At 37.9% G+C, this 23,149-nt stretch overlaps 1 protein-coding gene across 1 annotated transcript; it reads right to left on the reverse strand.

Moving 5' to 3' along the window:
- Positions 1 to 2,198: 2,198 nt before the first annotated feature.
- On the reverse strand, positions 2,199 to 22,321 carry LOC125787622 (NLR family CARD domain-containing protein 3-like). The gene is made up of 11 exons (XM_049472070.1): positions 22,247 to 22,321; positions 21,010 to 21,117; positions 20,765 to 20,875; positions 19,183 to 19,231; positions 18,711 to 18,900; positions 16,611 to 18,399; positions 14,419 to 14,592; positions 13,740 to 13,913; positions 3,981 to 4,027; positions 3,351 to 3,728; positions 2,199 to 2,320 (listed from the first exon to the last, which is right to left on the reverse strand). Exons 1-11 carry the CDS (start codon positions 22,294 to 22,296, stop codon positions 2,199 to 2,201), a joined length of 3,192 nt encoding a protein of 1,063 aa, XP_049328027.1. The 5' UTR covers positions 22,297 to 22,321.
- Between the last annotated feature and the right edge of the window lie 828 nt (positions 22,322 to 23,149).

Raw genomic sequence — 23,149 nt, forward strand, 5'->3', positions numbered from 1 at the left:
TTATTCATTTATTTCAGAACACTGTTTTGTAAGAATAACACATTTTACTGTGCTCAAACTAAATGTATGATTGATCAGGAAGATTTTTAGATACTTCCTCTAAATGCGGCGTCCTATTGGCAGTTTCCTACGGGATCATAAGACTTACTTCTCTGTTTCGGACTTGCCTGTTATGTTTGTTTCACTTCCTTTTTTTAAGAGAACATGGCACTCTAAAATGTAGAAGTTTACCTCAAACCTTTGGTTACATTTTTGTATGGTTAGACAGACATAACTTTAAATATGTTAACTATGGTCATTTTAATAACTCTGTATCCAGCATGTTTAGAGATTTTTATTGGTACATTGTGTATCTTTAAATCACAACGGCTGCAAGTTCAGGACATTCACTCCTTCATAAGCCTCCCTAATAGGAAAGACTTGGAACTTTGTTTTAGAAGACATGCCAGTCAAAAAAGGCAAACATGAAAGCTATTCGCTCTTCATCACCAAAAAAAGGGGGCAAGGGTAAAATGGTGTTTGGGAGGAGGAACATGACTGAAGCTCCTACTTCTTCCAATCCAACATCCTATAAATACGTTGCACTTTACTTACGTGTCATAATGAGTCTTCAGTTCACATCCCTCCACCACCAAATCTCCTCTCTTTTAACACTTATCTCTCCTTCCTGACTTTACTTATAGGAGAGGGAGGATTTACTACCTACAACAAGAAGGAGCTGAACTCTAACCCAAAGTTATGAGTTCTCTCTCCTTTCATCATTCTGTTCCCAAATAGTCATAAGCTGATGGCATGCTATGAATCGGCAAAAAAAGTCAAAGCACTGAGTAAAGACAATATTACATTTCAGAGGTGGTGGTGTTACAGTGTAGCATTGCACTATTGGTAAAATGTATTTATAAAAAACTGAAATGCAGTATTTCTCACCTGATCCACACATTTCCAGCTGGGGACTGCATTCAATTAAAGAAAAATGTTCCCATATAGTTTACCATCAGGATTAAGAAAGAGCATGAAATATGTATTTCACATGCATAACTATACATAATTTATGGACCAGGCATATTTGTGACATATATGACAAAATATGTATTTTACATACATAACCATACATAAATTATGGGCCAGACATAAAAATGACAAAAAGTAGATTGCTTTCTATTTTAAATTATAAGCACAATTTGAATGGTTCTGTTAAACCCTAAAACACAAAATATTCCTACCGTTCTTAATAGGGGATACCTCATGTCCCAAATTACTAAATCTAAATACAGACAGTCTAGCTTTCTCAGACCAAAGATAAAATAATACTTTGTTAAGGAAGTATTTGGTGACTTAATAAACCCAAGTTTAACCAGAAGAAAATTTCATCTTATAACCCTGATAAAAACTGAGATGAGAGCTACCCAAATAAAATATTTTAAATCTCCTATTATTATATCCTCTAAATATAAAGAAATACATTTTAAATCTATACATGGAATTTACCCTTGGAATGAATTGTTGAATAAAATATTTAAATTGGCTGTAGAAAACTGAAACCTATGAGAGATAAACACTGAAACTACAAAGCAGCTTGTTTAATGCTGTGAAGAATCCAAACCCTGTGAAAATCCAAACATAAGTGTCTAAACTCCAAAACCATAAGTGTTTTTCCCCCATATATAAATATCCAATTAACCCTTTAATGCATAGATGTCATTACAGTGTACAGCCGTTTAAAAGTGTTTTTTTACGCCTGCAATTTTGGACACTTATGCACATAGTCCACTCTAGTGGAAGCTATTGCATAATCCTCAAAAAAAAATCCCATTGGTTGGTCATTGTATTGGGAAAAAGTAGTCAATGAAACCAAGATGGCTGACAAACAGGGAGAACCACCAAACAACTTGGCTATTTCTGTTTCTACCTTCTATAAAATTATACCATTGCAGGTAAAACATATATAATTACATCAAATAACATCTAAGGTGATATATTATGTAAAGATTTTCAAAATTTAGATTTTATATTTGGAGGAATTGCAGATTAATTGTGCATCATGCATCACCGGCTATGTTTCAACTTTAATGCAATGTCAATTACTACCAATGTTGTTCTTGAAAATAATTTATATCGTTTAATGTTTTGGCTGTAAATCAACTTCTTTGATTGAGAAATGGCTGCCAGAACAGACAAGTGCAAGCATAAAAGTAGGGTCAAGCAGTGATAGTGAAGGTAAGGAGTCTGAAAATGTTACGGAGGGAGTTGAGGCTGAGGAAGGAGATGAAGTTGATGAAGGAGATGAGGCTGTTGAACCTAAGGGGCCCTCTTTCCAGGGCTGTGAATGATGAGAGCTGTGTCTAAGGCCTGTCCTGAGATCCGTTATGCCCCTGAAAACCACTGGCCCCAGCTCAAGAAAGCATAAAATGCCAGCAGATGCCAACATGGAAACTCACACTAAGCTCTATAAAATTACTTTTATATAAAGGGTCAGCCCATGCCACCAGCAGGAGTCTGGGGCAGTGTAGTAAGAGAGCAACAGGGAACAGAACTCAGTTTCCCAAAAGCCCCAGCGCTGATTACTGGTGACCACTGATTAGCCATACCTACTGGGGCCTGTATAAACAGTGGCTCAATACTGTCTGTAGAGGGGCAGACGGTGTCATGGACAAGACAAAAGTAAGAACTCAACAAGCAAAAGACCAAAATCAGAAATGTGAAAAGAAAACAAATTAATTCAGGAGGAAACTAGAGTGTTAATGTGTTAATTCATTAAATTTATTAATTTGGAATCAGTAATGCTCTATTATTTTTTTAACACAATTAATTACATCACCAAGCTCGACTCAACTTCCAATGTAGTCTGACCCACACAAAGCAAAACACACAAAAAATCATCAGTCTCCTCTTTACCTTTCCAGTTGCCCATTTCTTCATTTATTTAGCTTTATTAAAATAAATATATTTTACAATAAACTAAAACAATAATTAACAATAAGGACAGAATAGTGATAACAGTAGTGAATAAAGATAACAGGAAATAAAATAAACGTTCTGGCAAATTTACTAAATCATCTATATAAAATATTTACATACTTAATATTTATACACACATTCTCTCTCTCTCTCTCACACACACACACACACTCACTCACACACACTCCATTGCAACCAGGGTTAATCAATTTTACACAGATGCACTGAGGAGCCAGAACAAACCCTAATCCCTGCATAGAGAGGCTGGGTGAATTTGGTGTAGAATGTGTGTAGGTGTGTAAGAGTGTGTGAGAGTGTGTGTGTGTCAGTGGAGACGCTATAGAGGGACAGAGTGCCGGCGGGACAGTCCACATACACTCCAACTCTCCTACAGCCGGAGGGAGGAGGGAGGAGTTCAGTGTAGTTATTATTGTGATAAACAGAGTAACTGTTATCAGAGCAGATCAGACTCCAGGAGTTTCTATTCCATCCAAACCCACAGTCTAATCCGTCTCCTTTCCTGCTGATGGTTTTATAACTCAGAGCTACAACAGCTCCTTCTCTCCCGCTCCACTCAGCCTCCCAGTAACAGCGTCCAGTAACACCAGTAACTCTCTCTCTACTCAGAACCTGCGGACACCACCCAGCAAATCTCTCTGGATGATCAGGATACGACTGCAACTCCTCTCTATTCTCCACTGTTCTGTTCTCCTCACTCAGAGAGAGATAACGGTGCGCTGTATTTGGATCCAGTGTGAAATCACAGCCGTCTGAACACAAGAACACACATAGTGTATGTAGTGTGTGTGTGTAGTGTTTGTATACTGTTTTTATGTAGTGTGTGAGTGTGATGTGATTGTAAGCAGTGTTTGTATGTGTGTGTAAATAGTGTGTATGTATGTAGTGTTTGTATAGTGTGTGTGTGCACGTTTGTATGTGTGTGCGTGTGTGTGTGTGTATTTAAGTGTGTGTGTATATGGAGATTGTGTGTGTATGTGTTTGTATTGTGTGAGAGAGCTTACATTTTTTTAATCCAGGTTTGATTCTGATCTTCCCTCCATGTTCCACTCTAAACACACACACACACACACACAGATCAGCAGGGTGAAATTTTCAGAAACTTATTTATAAAGAAATACTTTGCGTGAAAACAAGTGAACATTTGAGTGAGGTTTGAGGTGTTGCATTCCAACAAATGATTGCAGAGAGAGTGGAAATTAGTCACATCATGTGGTAAAATACAGAACTGCAATTCATACTGCATAAAATCTGATTAAGAACGGAAGATTTTGGGCCCTATAGTACACCCTGCGCAAGGCGTGTAGCTTGGCGCGTTGTCATCGTACACCTCGTCAACAGTCTATTTTTACGCCTTGCGCATGCATCCTTAAAATATTATTTGCTAGTATTGACCCACGCCCTTGACTGGGCAGAGAAGAAGAAAAGAGGGGGCGAACTCAGAGTATTGGGGTGGAGTTCGGGGCACCTTCACTTCAGAGAAACACGAGAAGAGAATAAAATTAAAGAAGGAGGAAGATGGGGAGGAGGTGGGTGCGAGGTTTGTTCAATGAGCAGGTAGAGAGGAAGTGACGGTTTAAATAGGGAAGGAAGTGGGAGGAGTGAGGGCGTGGATCACTCCCAAAAATTAGTTATAATACATAACTCCACGAATAGAACATATTAATGCAGATGGGCATGGTGTTCTGGAAATGACGTGTGTTCAGGTAAATTTCTGGTGTGTTTCTATCTTGGCGGTGGAAAAACGGATTGTGCAATTGATCCCCAGAAAGAAAGTCTAAATTTAACTGTCACTGGCGCGCACCCAAAACTGAATCACGATCACCCTGCGCTCCAAAATACCCCATACCATCACTTCCTTACCACAGAAAAAATAAACTTCACCCAGAGCCTTCAGCAATCAACTATAAAAATAAAGTATACTTAAAAATCTGCACAGTAACTATACATTCTTATTAGGGCTGGACCCGAATATTCGGATATTTGCTCCTTGAGTAGGTATTCGGTTTTTAATTTTGGTATTCAGATATTCGTTTTTTTTCCTTTTCTTAGCTTCTTCTGCGCTAAGTCTGAGTCAAGTCTCAAGCCTCTTCTGGCGAAATAAAAGTCTAAGTATTACTCTGTGAGGCAAATGAGGGCCTGCTCTTTAAAATAACGGAAAAATTATTAACAAAATGAATAATAACAGAAAAATAAATATGAAATTGGAAAATAACCAACCAAAAGCCAAATAAAATCTAATCTAACGTATTTCAAAATATCAAAAACTCAGCAGAAGAGTAGAACAATAACGTATATTACAATATTATTGCGTCTGGACAAGTAAGCAAAGCTATGCGCTTTCTCTGCGTTTTGTTCTGCTGACCCAGTGCTGGTATCAGAAAGAGTTCTGCATACTAGAGTTTAGATTGTCTGCCTGAACCCTAGGCTAAACCGGAGCCTGAACGCGAGCCTGAACCCGAGCCCGAATCCAAGCCTGACTGACACACTCATCCGCGTGTTTAAAGCTCAACGCACTAATTAATCGGTGCGCTGCGCACCGTGCGTGCTTGCGGGGGGATTCAGCGCATTTGTTAATCAAGATAATGGACAGTTTTGGGGGCAGAGATGAAGAAGTACAGCAGGTACATCTCAGATTTGTAGTTTAACTCTCTACTACATTAGTGGGTTTAAAAGGACTCAGGCTCGGTGCGGATCGGGCAGACCGTGCAGGATAGGGTCGGTACTGGCAGGATTTTTTTTCTGCCTACGGGCTGCATTTGACGGAAAGTCTAGCAGCTCCTCGCATGCGTTTTCCTAAAGGACAAACCATTCAAAGGTGCAGATGAACTATTTAAAAATCACACAGTGTCTGTCTGGCTTAAAATACTTAGGTACAGCTATTAAATGAATAAATCAACGTTCATTAAAAATGAAATCAGTGAGAAGTTCTGTATGCTAAATGACAAATAATCTAGCAACAAGCTAGAAGCTAATAAGCTAAAAACATATAAAAATAACAGAAAAATAGATATGAAATTGGAAAATAATCAACTAAAGTAAGCTCAAAATGCTATAAGAAATATAATATACAAATTCCAAAATATAAATTTGAAATATTGAATTGCAGGCAGTAAAAAAGTAAATAAATGCATATTACAAAAAAACGAAAAGTAAATAACCGATAGAACATAATGAACAGAAAAAATAAATATGAAATTGGAAACTAACCAACTAATCTAAGCTCAAAATGCTTAAAGAAAAAAAATCTAACGAATTTCAAAATATAAAATTGAAATATTCAACTGCAGCAGTACAAAAACAACAAATGTACTGATAATAATTCAAGAGAAATCAGGCAAAATGCGCTGCGCCTCTCTCTCTCTTTCTCTCTCTTTCGCAGCACGGAGCTGAATTCAGCCAGAGGCTACAAACAATATAAAACTCAGTTCAGTTAAATAACAATAAGTAAGGACCTGTAAGTTAATCAAATTGTCAAGGATAGGTTGAGGTTTTTGTGAGCTGTTTTAATTATTTGAAACTGGTGTGACATTGGCGACTTCAGAATTGGGGAAATATTGAGGTTTAATTTGCTAAAATAGAATAAATAATGTAAAATAAACCTTTTCAACCAGACACTACACTGAGATTTGTGGAGTTTTGTACTGTGAAGTTCTTTGTGTTATGGTAGAAAAAAACTGCTCCAAACCCAGCTCTAACTTTTAAGAGGGAGTGATTTTGGACAGGGCATTGGAAGACTAAACTCATGTGAAGGTTAATTTTCGGTTCTAAACTCAGACTGAAATCAGAGATAAGGATCCACTTACAATAAAAATAATATATTTATTAAGGTACAACCCCAAATCAGAATAAGCTGGGATTGTATGGAAAATACAAATAATCTTCCATTAACTTTGACTTTTATTTGATTGCAGAGAGAACCTAAAATTTGCATGGTTTGTTTGAAAAACTTTAATTGAAACCATTTAATTTATTAATTATGCATCATTCCTGCATTTCAGGCCTCCAACACATTCCAAAACAAGTTGAGACAGTAAAGCATTTAGAAAAAAAGTTGCCATTCTTTATCACAACACTTGTGTTTCAAGCAGGGCTGGACTGGGACAAAAAAATCGGCCCTGGCATTTTTGGTTTAGACCGGCCACTCATTATTAGCGGAGTACAACAGACTTGTAATTTATGTATGTGGGGCTACAGAGAAGCATAGTGTATCATCAGCATATTAAATATAAGAAGTTTAGTGTCTAGTGTCTGCTCTGCATAATTCAATTGATTTTTTATCCTTTTTATTAAAATAGTCTCCAATATGTATTTTCTGAATTTCTCTGATATAACAGCTCAGTAGTAATTGTTCAGGTTAAATGTGCTTCTTCCTTTAAACAGCTATAACATGTATTTGTATCAGGTTACAAACAGGGCTGCTTTATAAATTCATGCAACGCAACTATGTCTTAAAAGCATTTGAGCCTGTTTTACTCTTATTTAGTGTGGGCATACCTTTTACTAATATTAAATTAATACTTTTTTACACTTACCTTAGTTGTGCTTAAATCAAAGCTTTTACTTATCATTTATCAGTTTTTCAAATCTGTTAATTCACTTGTTTGAGTGCTTTTTAAAACATGTTTAACCACAGCACAGACACTACAAATTCAAACTACTATGCAGCCTTTCAACACACCTTTAACCTAAATACGTAAATTGCTATAATGTAGCCTAAAATGGATGCTTGCTGCTCATCCAACACTTCTCAGTTTTGACCGTTTGCTATTTTATCAGGAGCGTGGCTGCCAGATTTTGGGAAGTATGCAAACCAATTAATATTGATACTAATCAATCGCCATTGCTCATCATTCTCATGTAATAAAGTTAACGTTACCCCCATCACCTCAAAGTCCCTGTTTTATCCCAGAGACTGTAAAAAAGATGGACGCCGTGTCGCAGTTCCCATTCATTCAATGAAAATGCAGCCAAAATCTTCTGCCATGTTGGCAATCCTGAAACCCGAGTCTGCGCAGTAGAGACCAGAGGAGGGAGAAACACTGTGGAGAGCAGCCTACTCATTTGAATAACCCCGCCCCTGAGGGCTGCCTCGAGGTCACAGGCTGCAGACCAGAGCGGAGTGGAGCTGACGGTCTGTTATTGGTCCCGCCCATACCCAGGTGTTTTACAATAACCACACCTTTTTTGAATAGAGCTGAATAACCTTTTAAAAAAATAATTATGTGGGGATATAAAAAAATTGACAATATAAGCAGAGGTTACACTAGCTGCTGCATTTAAATAATGGAGGTAGAATTACGGTATATTAGAAAAAAACGTGGAAAATGAAAGTTGAAAGTTGTCTGTTTTGCCATTGAAACCTATGTGGATGGGTAGGGTTACACAGCTTTCTGAAACCGAACAGCAGTGGGCGCCCAACCTGTGGTGGCTTCACTTTTGAGAGACATGCTCTGTCCAGCTATTTTGTAGCAGCTACAGTGAAACTTTGCACGTAACTCTCAGCACCCGCTTTCTGCCGTTGTTGTTTCTCCTCTCCTCTAACATAAGCGCACAACACTGAACGTAGTGGGAGTTACAGCAGACCACGCAGAAAGAGGGTGGGGACGCTTTCATCCTATTTTCTGATTGTTTCAGTCCACTGTCTATATTGAAGATGGGCCAATGAGCCCCCCCCTATAAATTGTGGCACGGTCTCTTAGAAAAAAAAACTGCATCGGCCCCTGAGGACTGTCGGCCCACTGGGAAAATACCCGGTATGCCAGATTACCAATCCAGCCCTGGTTTCAAGTGTTATTTTGTCCCATTCTTCCTGAGAACACATCTTAATATGTGCAGTACATCATCCCATTTTTTGTTTTTAAAATTGTTTATACATTCTCTATTGGGTACTTTACTAAATTACTAAATATAATAACTGGTTATTTCACCCTTAGAAGCAACAGCTGTAATCAAGCGTTTGCAGTAACTTGCAGTAAGTGTTTCACAGCACTGTGGATGGATTCTGTTCCTCTCTTTTTTACAGAATTGTTGTAATTCAGCCACATTGGAGACTTTTCCAGCATTAACCTCCTTTTTAAGGTAATGCCACAGCATCTCAATAGGATACAGGTCATGACTAGGCCACTCCAATGTCTTCATTTTGTTTTTCTTCAGCCAGTTAGAGGTGGACTTGCTGGTGTGTTTTGGGTCATTGTCCTGCAGCAGAAACCAAGGTCATTTCAGCTTGAGGTCACGAACAGATGGTCGGACAATCTCCTTCAGGATCTTTTGGTAAACAGCAGAATTCGTGTTTTCATTTATCACAGCAAGTCTTCCAGGCCCTGTCACAGCAAAACAGCCTCAGACCATCACACATCACACCACCAGGTTTTACTGTAGGTATAATGTTATTTTTCTAAAGTGCGGTGTTACTTTTACACCAGATGTAATGGGACAAACATCTCCCAAAAAGTTTATGGGCCCTATTTTAGTGATCTATAGCGCAATAGGTAATTGCGCTTTGTGCAGCTGGATTTAGGGGCCTATCCTGTGTCTTTGATATTATAAGGCACAAAAAATACGCCTTGCGCAGCTCCAACGACGCAAAGGACGTGTACGAATTCTCTAAATTATTAATGGGTGTGTTTTGGGCATAACGTGAAATAAACCAATCAGTGTGTCTGTAGTCATTACATTTAAGACACAAGTGTGCGCTGAGTTCTGTGCATTCCTATTTTAAGAGCGCATAAACTGACTGCGCTTCACACTGTGAAGATACACCAGCAGCTCAAATAAGGCAAAGTAAAGTTATTTTATTCTTTATTCTGTTTATTGTTTATGTAAAAACTGGGTTTGCAGCACTGAATATTAACCAAGCAATCGATTATTTACATTGGAGGGCGACCCTCATTTACAATGCCACTGAGCATTTACAGTTTTAAAGGGATTAAAAATATATATATAAAAAAATGTAAATAAAAACTGACAAATAAAATATATATGTAAAAAAGGAAAAATAGGACATTTTAAAAAGATCATAAAATTGACATAAAAAGTAAAGAATTTATATCTTATGAAGAAAAAACTAACTAATTTGATCAGTAAAATTATCTAAATAAATAAAATGGATAAAAAATAATATAAAACATAAACTCATTAAAAAACTCTTTTAAAACAATCACAGGCTTTCTGATAATGCACAGAATAATCAAAGTTTCAGTTTCAGTTTAGTTTCAAATCATTGAAACAGCTCACCAAAACCTCAACCTATCCTTTATTTTTGACAATATTTAATTAACTTACAGGTCCTCACTCATTTTAATTGATTTAACTAAACTGAGTTTTATATTATTCATCGCCTCGCTCTGAATTCAGCTCCGCGCTGCGAAAGAGAGAGAGAGAGTGAGGCGCAGCGCATTTGCCTGATTTCTCTTGATTAATTATCAGCAAATATGTGGCTCTAATTATAATTTAATACCATGCATTTTACTACACTTGATTCAAGGTTATTTATTAAAACGTTTTTTTAAGAAAACCTGTGCACGCTGTCAAGGTCCGCTATACATGCCTGAGCCATTTTAGAGCGCTGGATGAGATTTTAGTTAATTAATTAATATATTTAATAGTTTAATAAATTGGCCCTGGTGAAAAGAAACGAACGCTAACATATAGCTTTATATTTCTGTGTATTTCAATGTTTTAAGATTTATATAATTAACAAGCAGCAGCAGAGCCAGGGTGACAGTGCTTTATTTTTCAGATATGAAAAAAATAAATAAGTAAAGGTTAATTTTAGTTACATAATAGCAAAGTGAAATAAAATAAATTTATGTTCAGTCAAAGTTCTTTTCTCTTTTAATTTTTTGTTTCTAAAACTCCAGCATTGAGTGAGAATAAGCATCTTGTCACGTGGTCCCTGTCTGTTCTCATGTTTCTGTGTTTATTTACCTTTTCTGTGCCTGTCTGCTGCTTGTGCTTGTGAGTGTGTCTCCCACGTGACCCGTGTTCCTTAGTGTTTCTTGCCCTCACCTGTGTTCATTTGTAACTCCACCCCTTAGCCCCAGGTGTTGTCTGTTTCCGTGTGTGTGTTACTCTATTTATAGTCCGTGCTCCCTTTCCCTTGTGTCAGTTCTTGTACTTTGTATGTTTGTTATGGTTGCGTCTCTGTTCCCCGTGTTTCTTGTTTTCAGTTTAGTTTCAGTTTATTTTTGTCTTTTGTTATTTGTTTAATAAATACATTTGCATTTGCGTCCACTCTCCTTGTCCTTCCTTGCTGCACCCTGACACATCTGTTAAAATTTTATTTTTATAGTTGATTGCTGAAGGCTCTGCGCGAGGTGTTTTTTTGCTAAATGTAAGGGTGGTAAAGAAGTGATGGTGTGTGGTATAGTGAATGGGGAGCGCAGGGTGATCGTGATTCTGGCTGCACACCTGGTGTACGATGGCAACGTGCCACACTACACGCCTTGCGCAGGGTGTACGATAGGGTGTTATAGGTTTTCCCCAGAAGTCTTGAGGATCATCAAGATGTTTTCTGGCAAAACTGAGACAAGTCTTAATGTTCTTTTAACTCAGCAGTGGTTTTTGTGTTGGCACTCTGCCAAGCAGGCCATTTTTGCCCAGTCTCTTTCTTATGACTTAGTCATGAATACTGACCTTAACTGAGGCAAATGAGGCCTGCAGTTCTTTGGATGTTGTTGTGGGTCTTTTTCACCTTTTGTGGATAATCTCTCTCACTGTGATTCGCTGGAGTCCCAAAATTATAGAAATAGCTTTATAATCTTTACCAGACCGATAGATGTCAATGATTTTATTTCTAATATGCTCCTGAATTTCTTTGGATATGGGCATGTTTTTTCTAGTTATGATATATCTTAAGGTCTACTTGGCTTTTTCAAGCAGGTTCTATTTAAGTGATTTATTGATTGAGAACAGGTGTGGCAGTAATCAGGTCTGGGTGTGGCTGGAGAAACTGAACTCAGGTGTGATAAATCACAGTTTTGTTTTAACCAGGGGGCAAAACACCTTTTTACACAGGGCCACCACTTTATAATAAAGATTTAAAAAAGACTAAACATTACATATTTTGGGTTCATACTGTCTGCAGGGAAATAAAAGGCAAAGTAAATAAAAATCAATGCAATTTATTCTTTAATTACATTCCTTAATTTCCATTTTTTTTTCTGAATTAGAGTTTTATAATAGATTTTTTTTATTTTGCAGTCTTTAAGAGAATGTTGACATGTTAGGATCATATTATTTATTTTCTTGAATTAAATGTGTTTGTTGGTGTAAATCAGCCTGCAGAGAAGTGAAAGGGCAGGCATGTTTACACTGCACCTATTGGTGTGAAATCAATTAGTGCTTTTTGTAAGACATCAGGTTTTAATTGTTAAATAAAAGATATAGAGCTATTTTGTTCATGTTGGATATTCTGGATTTTTTTTTTAACATTTCCACATTCAAATCACAGTTTTAGTCAGAATGTGCTTATTGTTTGTGATTTTTGAACACTAACCGAATAAGAATATTTAAAAGGTGGGAACTGTTACATCACTTTTAGTACATTCAGGCAGTAAAAGCAGTGACATCAGTAAAAATCTGAAGTTATTAACAGAGGAAATACATAAAACAGTAGAAACGGCAGTTTCTTGTAGGCTTTCAGAAATGTGTGTGTTTTTGTATTCATATTCATACCTGAGTGTACTACTGTCACAATAACTGTTTTTAATGGACCATATATATTCTCAGGAGTTATTGTGCAAAAAATATTTTATCATAATTTTAAAATAATTTTATGTCACTGGTCATTAGGAAACTTCAAAAAATTAAATATAAAACAGTTAAAATATTATAAACAAACAAATGAAACTAAAGCACAGTTTTTCAATAAAGCCAACAAACCAACTCAATCACATTAATAGGATCTTTTTAGACATTAAGGGCTATATTTTAGTGATCCATAAGTGAGCCATCAACTCCTGCACCATGCAGCTTGACTTAGGGTGTGTAGGTGTGTCTTTATGGTGGGAAAAGTTGCTCAAAAGGGGCTCAAAATGTGGAAAAGGCATGTACTGTAAAATAAACCAATCACAATGTCACTTGCCATTCCCTCTAAGAGCCAGGTGCGATCTGACTTTGGCGTATTGCTATTTAAATGGTGCAGCCACCTGGACTTGTCCAATGCTTCTCATCTGCGTAGATATACTCAAAATTACTTTTGCTGTTTAAACAACACAGTGTGTATAAAGTTAGTGGGGATCAGTTTTAATCTTGTAATCTTTCTCCTGATTCTGCCTCTCATGGTCAAGGTGCTCATGGCAGTTCTCCATCCCTGGCTCCATGACCAGAACCAGCTAAACTTTTCCACCTGTTCTGGGATAATGCCTAAACCCTGGTTCTTTTTACCAACAGAAAAATGAGCCAAAACATAATTACATAAAAATATTTTCATTTAGTGCAGATAACTTGAGCATAAAACATGAACAGAGTGGCTGTGTAAACAAAAATAAAGCAGAATGACAGAATGAAGATTACATGCTGCGCCACCCAGTTTACCTGGTAACTACAACCAGATTTACTACAGGTCCCACAATGCAATGTGTTTCACAGCATTAACCCCTAACTTTCTCAACATGCTGCTTCCCCTTGAGGCACAGCACACACACAGGAAAGTGTGCTCTGTAAGAGCACAACAGACAATATCGAGAGTGGCAAAAATATACAAACATATTCATTTATCTTACAAAAGGTTGATAACATAATTATCAGTCCAGTCCTACCTGAGTGTCTCCAGTTTGCAGTGTGGATCCTCCAGTCTGGCAGAAAGCAGCTTCACTCCTGACTCTCCTGGGTGGTTGTAGGTCAGATCCAGCTCTTTGAGGTGGGAGGAGTTTAAAATTAGAGCTGAAGACAGAGAACAACAGCCTTTCTCTGTGATCATACAACCAGATAATCTGCAGACAGAGCAAGAGAATGTGAATGTGACAGAAAAAAGGAAGAAAGTAAGTATTTGCTTGTGCATCACAATTTTGTAATCAATATGTGATATATCTCAAATGTTCATTCAAGTTGGACATTTTTAAAACGACTGCAAAATACTCGTATTTGTTTGTTTGGTATAATCTGACATTCGATAGACACATTATCTTGTGCGATTTGTTGTCATCATGGTAAACAGAAATTACACATTTATGCATGTATAATTTCCAATGGTGCCAATTGATTAAAAAATTTAATCCGATTAATCACGTCTTAAGACGTAAGTTTTTATATTGGATATTTAAATATAAATAAAATAATAATTATAAGAAATGTAAATACAGTTATATTTATGTTAGTGTTGTCAATTTAAATACTAGTATATACTTGTATTTTTGAAAGAGATTAAATCAACCTAGGGTGCTTATATAAAGTTGACATTCCTAATAATTTAAAATGAAACATCACTGAAACACTGACCTGAGAATCTGCAGTTTACAGTGTGAACTCTTCAGTCCAGCAGAGAGCAGCTCCACTCCTGAATCCTGCAGGTCATTGTTACTGAGGTCCAGCTCTTTCAGGGGGGAGTTTTCCAGGTTCAAAATAGATTCCAGATTTTCACATGTCTTTACTCCAAGATTACATGAAGCTAGTCTGAAAAACAAGAATAAACAAATGATTTTACAATAAACCCAAAGTAGAACGTTTGAATTAATTGACAAAGAACAGAAAACAGAATTAAACTGTAAAATGTATTGTCTGTCTAAAGAATTGGTGATTCTTTATACTGAAATAGTATATTGAAGTATGCGAATTTGTTCTCCCACATATATTTTAGAAATGAATAGAGACACTTAAAATGTATGTTCTATATGGAATTTTCATCATGTTGTAATGCTAATCAACATGTCTTTCAAGCATACTGAGACTAGTGCTACTTTATGGTGGATCTGCAAGGCATGTGCATTTATTTTAACAAAAACATATAACTTGCCCAAACGTTTTTTCTGAGATTGTATATGATTAGTTTAAGAAAGAAAATTAATCTGTGATTAGTCTGTTTCATAGTGTAGTTTTTTTTTTGCAAGTTTTTATAGTGGTATATTTAAATGTAATGATATTTATGATATTTTAATGATATTTAAATGTAAATAAAATAATTAATATAAGAAATGTATATGCTGTTATATTTACGTTAGTGGTGTCAATTTAAATACTAGTATATACTTGTATTTTTGAAAGAGATCAAATCAACATGGGGTGCTGGAATAAATAATGCATGACAAATTATATTTTAAACTTCTCATCTCGGTTGTAAGGATTTCTGAATGAGAACTTTGCGTGGTATAAAAATATCAGGGATGACCATATAAATGGCCTGGGGTAAATATGTAACAGCCAGTATACAGTAATGTGTACACTGTCCCTTTAAGAGACTTTTACTGTAAGTGTGTGGGCATGTGTATAGCTATGTTAAGAGATTAGAGAGAGTTGTGAGTTGTGCTGTACCACGAAGTGTGTGTCGGTGCTGCATTTGCTCATGTATGAACTAATAAATAAGTAAGTGGAATACCACCAGAGCAAGTCCGCGTGTCCTATCTCCTGCACCAAAGCTCATTATCTAACGGAGGAAATGGGGAGAGAGAGACAAACTGAGAAAGAGACAAACAGAGAGAACAGAGAGAGGCGGAGATAGCAAAGGAGAGAGAAATATGTAGAGAGAGAAACAAATGTAGAGAGAGACAGCAAGAAAAAACAAATGGAGAAAGAGAAAAACAGAGAGAGAGGGAAAGAGAGAGCCACAAAGCTCTCTATCAAGGTCTAATTTGGAAGTCTGAACTGGATTGTTACAGCTAGACACCGCATTGGAGCCTTTCAGTCGTTCAGCCAGAAAAAAAATCTGCATGTTGGTCGGAGGCAGGGCAGATTACGGCAGAAGTTGGGGTCAAACTTGGTGCCATAAAAAACAAAAAAAATAACGCGTTACTAATTTCAAATGAACAGTGTGTGCTAATTATTTAAAGTTGACAGTCCTAATAATTTAAAATGAAATATCACTGAAACACTGACCTGAGAATCTGCAGTTTGCATTGTGAACTCTTCAGTCCAGCAGAGAGCAGCTCCACTCCTGAATCCTGCAGGTCATTGTTACTGAGGTCCAGCTCTTTCAGGGGGGAGTTTTCCAGGTTTAAAACTGATTCCAGATTTTCACATGTCTTTACTCCAAGATTACTTGAAGCTAGTCTGAAGTACAAGAATAAACAAATTATTTTACAATAAACCCAAAGTAGAACACTTGAATGAATTGACAAAGAATAGAAAACTGTGAAATGTTAAAAAAAATTAAACTGTGAAATGTATTGTCTGTCTAAAGAACTGGTGCTTTATATATACTGAAATAGTATAGAAATAAATACAGACACTTACAATGTATGTTCTATTATTATCATGTTGTATATATATAACTTGCCCAAACCTTTTTCTTAATATTATATATGATTAGTTTAAGAAAGAAACATCTTGTACTGATTACACTAAAATAAGGGTTTAATTATTCTTATTATTACACACAAAGTATAAGTCATACTAATGTGCAACAATATAAATAATGTGAATCCACCAGTTCAGCAGTTAATTAAAAACTGTATGAAGGCCTGAATAAAAATACTCACACAGCTCCTCTGGATATTTTGACTACTGGCAGCAGCTTCAGGAAACACTCCTCTGATGGATCATATTTACTGAGGTTAAATTCATCCAGCTCCTCTTCTGAGTTCACCAACACAAACACCAGAGCTGACCACTGAGCAGGAGAGAGTGTGGCCTGATGAAGACGACGATCACCTCCACTCAGGTATTTCTGCACTTCCTGCACTAAAGAGTGATCATTCAGTTCATTCAGACAGTGAAACAGATTGATGGATTTCTCTGGAGATGAGTTCACCTCAATCTTCTTCTTGATGTATTTGACTGTTTCCTCATTGCTGTGAGAGATCCTCTCTGTTGGGGTCAGAAACACTCGTAATAGAGTCTGATTAGACTCCAGTGAGAGACCCAGGAGGAAACGAAGGAACAGGTCCAGGTGTCCACTCTCACTCTGTAATGCTCTGTCCACGGCACTGCTGAGGAAGTCAGTCATTGTTGACTTGCTGAAAAATTTGAAGGGTTTACTGGTTTGTTGTTCAGTGGATTGTTCTTTTGGAATTTTTCTGTTGAGAAATGCATATAAAGCAGCGAGGAACTCCTGGACACTGAGATGTACAAAGCTGAAGACCTTCCCCAGGTGCAGCTCAAGTTCCTCCCTGAAGATCTGGGTACACACTCCTGAGTACACTGGCACTTCACTAATATCGATGCCACTCTCTCTTAGATCTTCCTCATAGAAGATCAGGTTTCCTTTCTCCAGCTGCTGGAATGCCAGTTTCCCCAGAGCCAAGATACTTGTTCTAGTCTGCTGAGGATCAGTGTCACTTTTCCCACTGTACTTCTGGCTCTTGTGTTTGATCTGAAAGATCAAGAAGTGTGTGAACATCTGCGTCAGGGTTTTGGGAATTTCTCCACTCTCAGCTTCACTCAGCATTCTCTCTAGAACAGTGGCTGTAATCCAGCAGAAGACTGGTATGTGGCACATGATGTAGAGGCTTCTTGAAGACCTGATGTGTTTGAAGACTTTGTTGGCCAGGTCCTGATGCTGAATCCTTTTCCTGAAGTACTCCTGTTTCTGAGGGTCACTGAAACCCCGTACTTCTGTTACCAGGTCAACACACTCAGGAGGGATCTGACTGACTGCTGCTGGTCGAGAAGTGATCCAGAGGAGAGCAGAGGGAAACAGATTCCCCTTGATGAGATTCGTCAGCAGAACATCCACTGAAGTCTGCTCTTCTATATTCACCACGTTCTCATTGTTCTGGAAATCCAGAGGCAGACGACACTCATCCAGACCATCAAAAATGAACATCATCTTGTAGCTCTTAAAATGTCTTGGTTTTAAATCTTGTGTTTCTGGAAAAAAGCTCTGAAGAAGATTTACCAGACTGAGCTTGTTCTCTTTCATCAGATTCAGTTCTCTAAAAGGAAGTGGAAATATGAAGAGAACATCCTGATTTTCTTCTCCTTCAGCCCAGTCCATAATGAACTTCTGCACAGAGACTGTTTTTCCAATTCCAGCAACTCCTTTAGTCAGTACAGTTCTGATGGGCTGGTTCTGTTCTGGTAAGTGTTTAAAGATGGTGTTGCATCTAATTGGTCTTTCCTGTGTTGTTTTTTTCCTGGATGCAGCTTCAATCTGTTTCACCTCATGTTCCAGATTGACATCTCCGACCCCTCCTTCTGTGATGTAAAGCTCTGTGTATATTTCATTCAGAAGTGTTGAGTTTCCATAGCATGAGATTCCTTCATTAATTCTCTGATATTTATCCCACAGATTGGATTTCAGCTTTCGTTGACATGCTGGGGCTAATTCTGATAACAAAGGAAGACAATAAGAAACACATAATTAGCTGTGGTCATGCATTAGATCTCAGTGTACGACAAATGGTACAATAATTTAAAATAAAGGCTGTAGTATGGTGCTTTTGTAGGAGCTCTGATTTCTTTAGATATATCCATGGTGTTCCTAAAAAATCAATAGTTGTTATGTTTAAGAACTACAGTTCATGCTGTGATACATTATCCTACAATTACAGATTCCAATTAATTATTGTTTTTCCTTTGGGACTGAGAAAATAAATAAGCACTAGTTGGTACCCATGGTCATGACCCAGAACTCTTACTGCTCTCTAGTGTGTTAGCGAGGTCTGTCTGCTTCATGTTCCTCAGGATGTGCAGTGTGATCTTCAGCACCCTCTTCCTCTGATCATCCTCCACCTCTCTCTCAGAGCATTCTGGGTAATCTGGACTCAGGAGCTTCTTAAATGTGTTCAGCTCGTTCTTCACTAGAGAAACAAACTTGTCCTGCAGCTCCTATATAAGAACAAACATCAGAGAATGACTAAAGCAGTACAGAGATAGATGATAGACACTGATGTGAAGAGAAAAGTAGTTATGGATGCACTTGTGTGTAAAAGGATGTAAACATCATGTTACTGAGCAGCATTTTATTGCATTAATATTAACATTATTACAGTTATAATACTCTAAACTGAAGGAGAAATTATGAGTAGTATCAAACATTTAATGTGAAACTTAACTTAAATTTAAAAGAAATCAGGGAGATTCCAATCATATATATGGTTTAAGACTAACCTTGAATATGTGGTCCAGTTTTTCCCTGTAATTGCTTTTTTTCTTGTTACTGTGGATGAATGAAAAATCCACACTGTAATCCACATGAATAAATCAGCTGATCTAAAAGCTTCTCTTTCAATTAAATGAGGGGAGATTATTCATAACATAAAGAATATCAGAAAAGCAGATTAAAGTAAAAGAAAAATCTTAAATTAAAACCTGCATTAACTCAACTATGTTTCTTAAAGTTAAAAATAGTGCTTAACTTTCTAATAATTAAGATCTATAAAGATAAAAAAAGATTGTAAATAAAGATTTTTGCAATTATGTCACCTTTTATCGGATGTTTGTAGGCACGGGTAAAAAAAAGCGGTTGCTTTGAACCAGTGTATCCATGCTTAATTTGTTCTACAATTAACACAATAATTACATATAAATAATTATACAACAATAAGTTCCAACCTCACAATCTGATTGATTAAGAAGTGTTCTAGCCATGCTGATATTTGTGATATCATCACGGCCTTCTTACACTAAACCTTTATCACTCCGCCGACGCGTTGCCGAGTAACGGCATATATACGCAGTACAGTTTTGAATTATCACCGCCACCAGCACCAGCAGCAGTGTTAGCTTAGCACAGGCTAGTGCTCAACCACGGCACGCTTGTCCTCAGTGCTAGCTCATCTTTTGTGGAAAATAAGAGAAGGAAAATCGCTCGGCTAATGCCATCTGACAGCCAGAACGGTAACTTAACCGGCTAAGCTAAGCTAAGTTAATGCTGAGCTAAAGCAAGCTATGCTAACCTAACCACAGTCCAGCAAAACTGGCAGAAATGCTCAAAAAATGCGAAGTTTCACCTGAAGACGACTTCATGAAGCAGGAGAGGAGAGTATTAGTGTTATTTCATGGTCCTAATGTTGCCATCTTCGCATATTTATAAAAATTTATATTTTGCTTTCAAGCTAACTTTCGTGGTAGCCTGTATGAACCATACACCAGTGTTCTCGAATCTCACGCTTTGAGCGTGCGACACACGCACCTCAGCGAGTTCACACGCTCACACGCCACACATGGTATTTCTCACACTTGCCAATCCATTGGCTGTATATGATAATGTACTCTCGTTGAGCCAATCAGAATATAGATTGCTCTGTTGTTAGGCAGGCTGATCTATATTCTGATTGGCTCAACGATTGGCCATAGTGTCAGGTGCGAAGAATTGTCCGATTCGAAAGTTCTGAAACGCACGTCGGTGAACAACTGAAGGAGAACGGCGGCAACACCGCTGTTTCTTTTTTTACCAGACACATAAAGCACTTTGTGGTTTTTGGATAATTTAGGAGAAACGATACCATCAATATATGCGGTAGCAGAGCACAACTTCAGCAGAAGTAGCATTTATTGGATTTAATTTAGCACATTTTTAAATAATGCAAAATATTGTTTATTATCGTTACTGACAAAATTACAGAAATTACCTTAAATGACCTTAAATGTGTGTGTGTGTGTGTGTGTGTGTGCGCATGTATGTGTGTTATATGCTTTAAAAATTAAATTATAGTAAAAATCAGTAAAAGGGTTTTGATGTTTTACTCACTGTGGGTCAGAGGTCATATCTTCACTGAAATTAGGACGATTCCCGATGGACCGGTCACTCTTCATAGAAACACAGCTGGGTTCTGGAGAAGCTCCTCTCTGGGTTTCAGTTCTGTTAACATTAAACACAATGAAACTCCAGCATTTACACAGTGAAACTCCAACACACAGCACATCTTTACTAAAGATCAGAAACTGAAGAGCTTCACTCTCAGAACAGAACGGTAGTTTAGTGCAGCGATGTACCGAGACCCAGAGCTTCCTCCTCCACTGCTGAGATCAGGAGGTTTCTCCATGGACCGGTCACTCTTCATAGACACTCCACTGGGGGCTGGAGATGCTGCTCTCTCCTCCCTGAAAACAGATCTTCATGATGATCCATGATGAGAGTAAAGTGTGGAGTAATGTCTTCCTTTACTAAAACTTATTCACAGGTTCCAGACTAACTTGTTCATAACCGCCCCAGAAGCGTCTCAAAGCTTTCTGTCAGCAGCTCCAAACTAAAAAATGCTTAGCCGATATATATACATATTTTAATTTCTTTAACAATACTGTTGCATGTACTTGTATGTTTGTTATGATGTCACAATATCGTCACCGGATTAGATCATATTTACTATATGTATTTTTATAGATCTGTGACTAGTTAATAACAAGTATTGGTAAAAGCTACACAATTATACTGTATTATAAACTACAAAGTATATTTCCCCCCCAATGGAATTATACTGAACTCTAACAAAGATAAAGATCAGAACAAAATAGAACAAATCTTTCTGTAAAAAGCTTTATTCCACTGTCATGGTGTGCACAGAATACAGACACTCGTGGATAGAGTCCACATAGAAAAAAACATACAATCACTGCCATCTGATCTATATCAATGCAGCACATCAAAATTTCCACATTTCTAATGCTAATGTAAACCCAGATAGCATGTGGTAAAATCTGAGATGGATCCTCACAATGGATCTGGTTCAGGGTCCACTTTCACTACAGACAAATCTGATCCAGATTTTGAGCAAATCGTCACATTTATGGTCAAAAATCTGGACCAGATCTGTTCTGGTTATTGAATCTCGCCAGCTACAAACAGCTTGGCAACCACCCCTATACCATAGCAACCACCATAGCAACAACAGAAAAACACTACAGCAACCACCTGTTACTGTCCCAGAATTAAACATATTTACACTTTACACTAGATTATGGCATAATAATTATTAACATTTACTTTAGATATTAAATGCAGATATTTACTTTAAATAAAGATTAGAAACACATTCTACTATAAGAATAACTGTCTGGTTTGTTAAGGGTTTCTCTGTGTTTAAACACAGCACAGGGTTCTGACTCTGGTCCAGAACCTCTGTTCTCAATATTTTAAATCTGTAAAATATGCAAATCACAGATCCAGGATTAGAGCTAAAACCATTAAATACAAAACTACTTTACAAATAAAACCATCACTTAATTTACTCACTTTAGGACAGGAGGTCCTCCTCCACTGCTGGAGTTCTGAAGATCCATCATTTACTCTTCTTCATTCACACACTGCCAACACTGACCCCTGAGAACAGATCAGCTGTTAGAATAAAACCTTTATTCTTAAAATAATGACATTATCATCAAAACTACATTAAATAATTCCTGACAAACAAACTAAACAAAACAGAACAATACATAATAGTGTGATTTACCCTCATTACAAATTATTCTACAGATTACAGAGACATTTGTCACGTCTTAGTCCTGTCTCATGTCTCTCTGTGTGTCCCACGTGACCTGTGCCGGACAAAGCTCCGAGGACGAAGAGGAGCTCTACCCCGCACCAGCCTGTGCTCCCTTACCGTACCCCCCAGGGACGGTGCTCTACCCGGCTCTCGGCCGCACAACTCCAGAGGCCGTCTCGATTCCCATCCGTCTACCCTCCAAGGCGCACTCTGTCCCGGCTACTCTCAAGGCGCACTCGTCGCCGGCGGTCCCAGGGTTAGCATCCTCGGTGGCTAAGGCGTTAGCCTCCCCAGGACACTCTCCTCTACAGCGGCTAAGGCACACTTTGTGACTTCTGCGCGGCTGTGAAACCGAGCTCCGTGACTACCGTGGTGGCAACCGAACCGCGCTCCGAGACTGCTATGGTAGCAGCCGAGCCGCGCTACAGGACCTCCAACGCGGCGAGCCAGCCGCGACTAGAGACTCTCCCCGCGCTTGACTCTGCCGGAGAGAGTAATAATCCAGTCCGGGTTTTTGCGGAAGCTGCAGCGCAAGCTCCTCAGGCGGAGGAGCAGTCTTTCATGGCGGCTGCAGAGCTGGATTCCGCCGCTGCAATCCAGCCTCGCTCTGTGACTCTCTGTGACTCGCGGCCTAGCTGTGCTCCGGGACTTTT

Source organism: Astyanax mexicanus, chromosome 25, assembly GCF_023375975.1.
Source record: "Astyanax mexicanus isolate ESR-SI-001 chromosome 25, AstMex3_surface, whole genome shotgun sequence".
Classification (NCBI taxonomy): domain Eukaryota; kingdom Metazoa; phylum Chordata; class Actinopteri; order Characiformes; family Acestrorhamphidae; genus Astyanax; species Astyanax mexicanus.

Coding starts and splice junctions, on each gene's coding strand:
- LOC125787622 (XM_049472070.1), bottom strand. CDS start 22,296: ATGATGGATCTTCAGAACTCCAGCAGTGGAGGAGGACCTCCTGTCCTA. Junction 20,876..21,009: donor GGAGGAAGCTCTGGGTCTCG/GTACATCGCTGC, acceptor TAATGTTAACAG/AACTGAAACCCAGAGAGGAG. Junction 13,914..14,418: donor TGTAAACTGCAGATTCTCAG/GTCAGTGTTTCA, acceptor CTCTGTCTGCAG/ATTATCTGGTTGTATGATCA.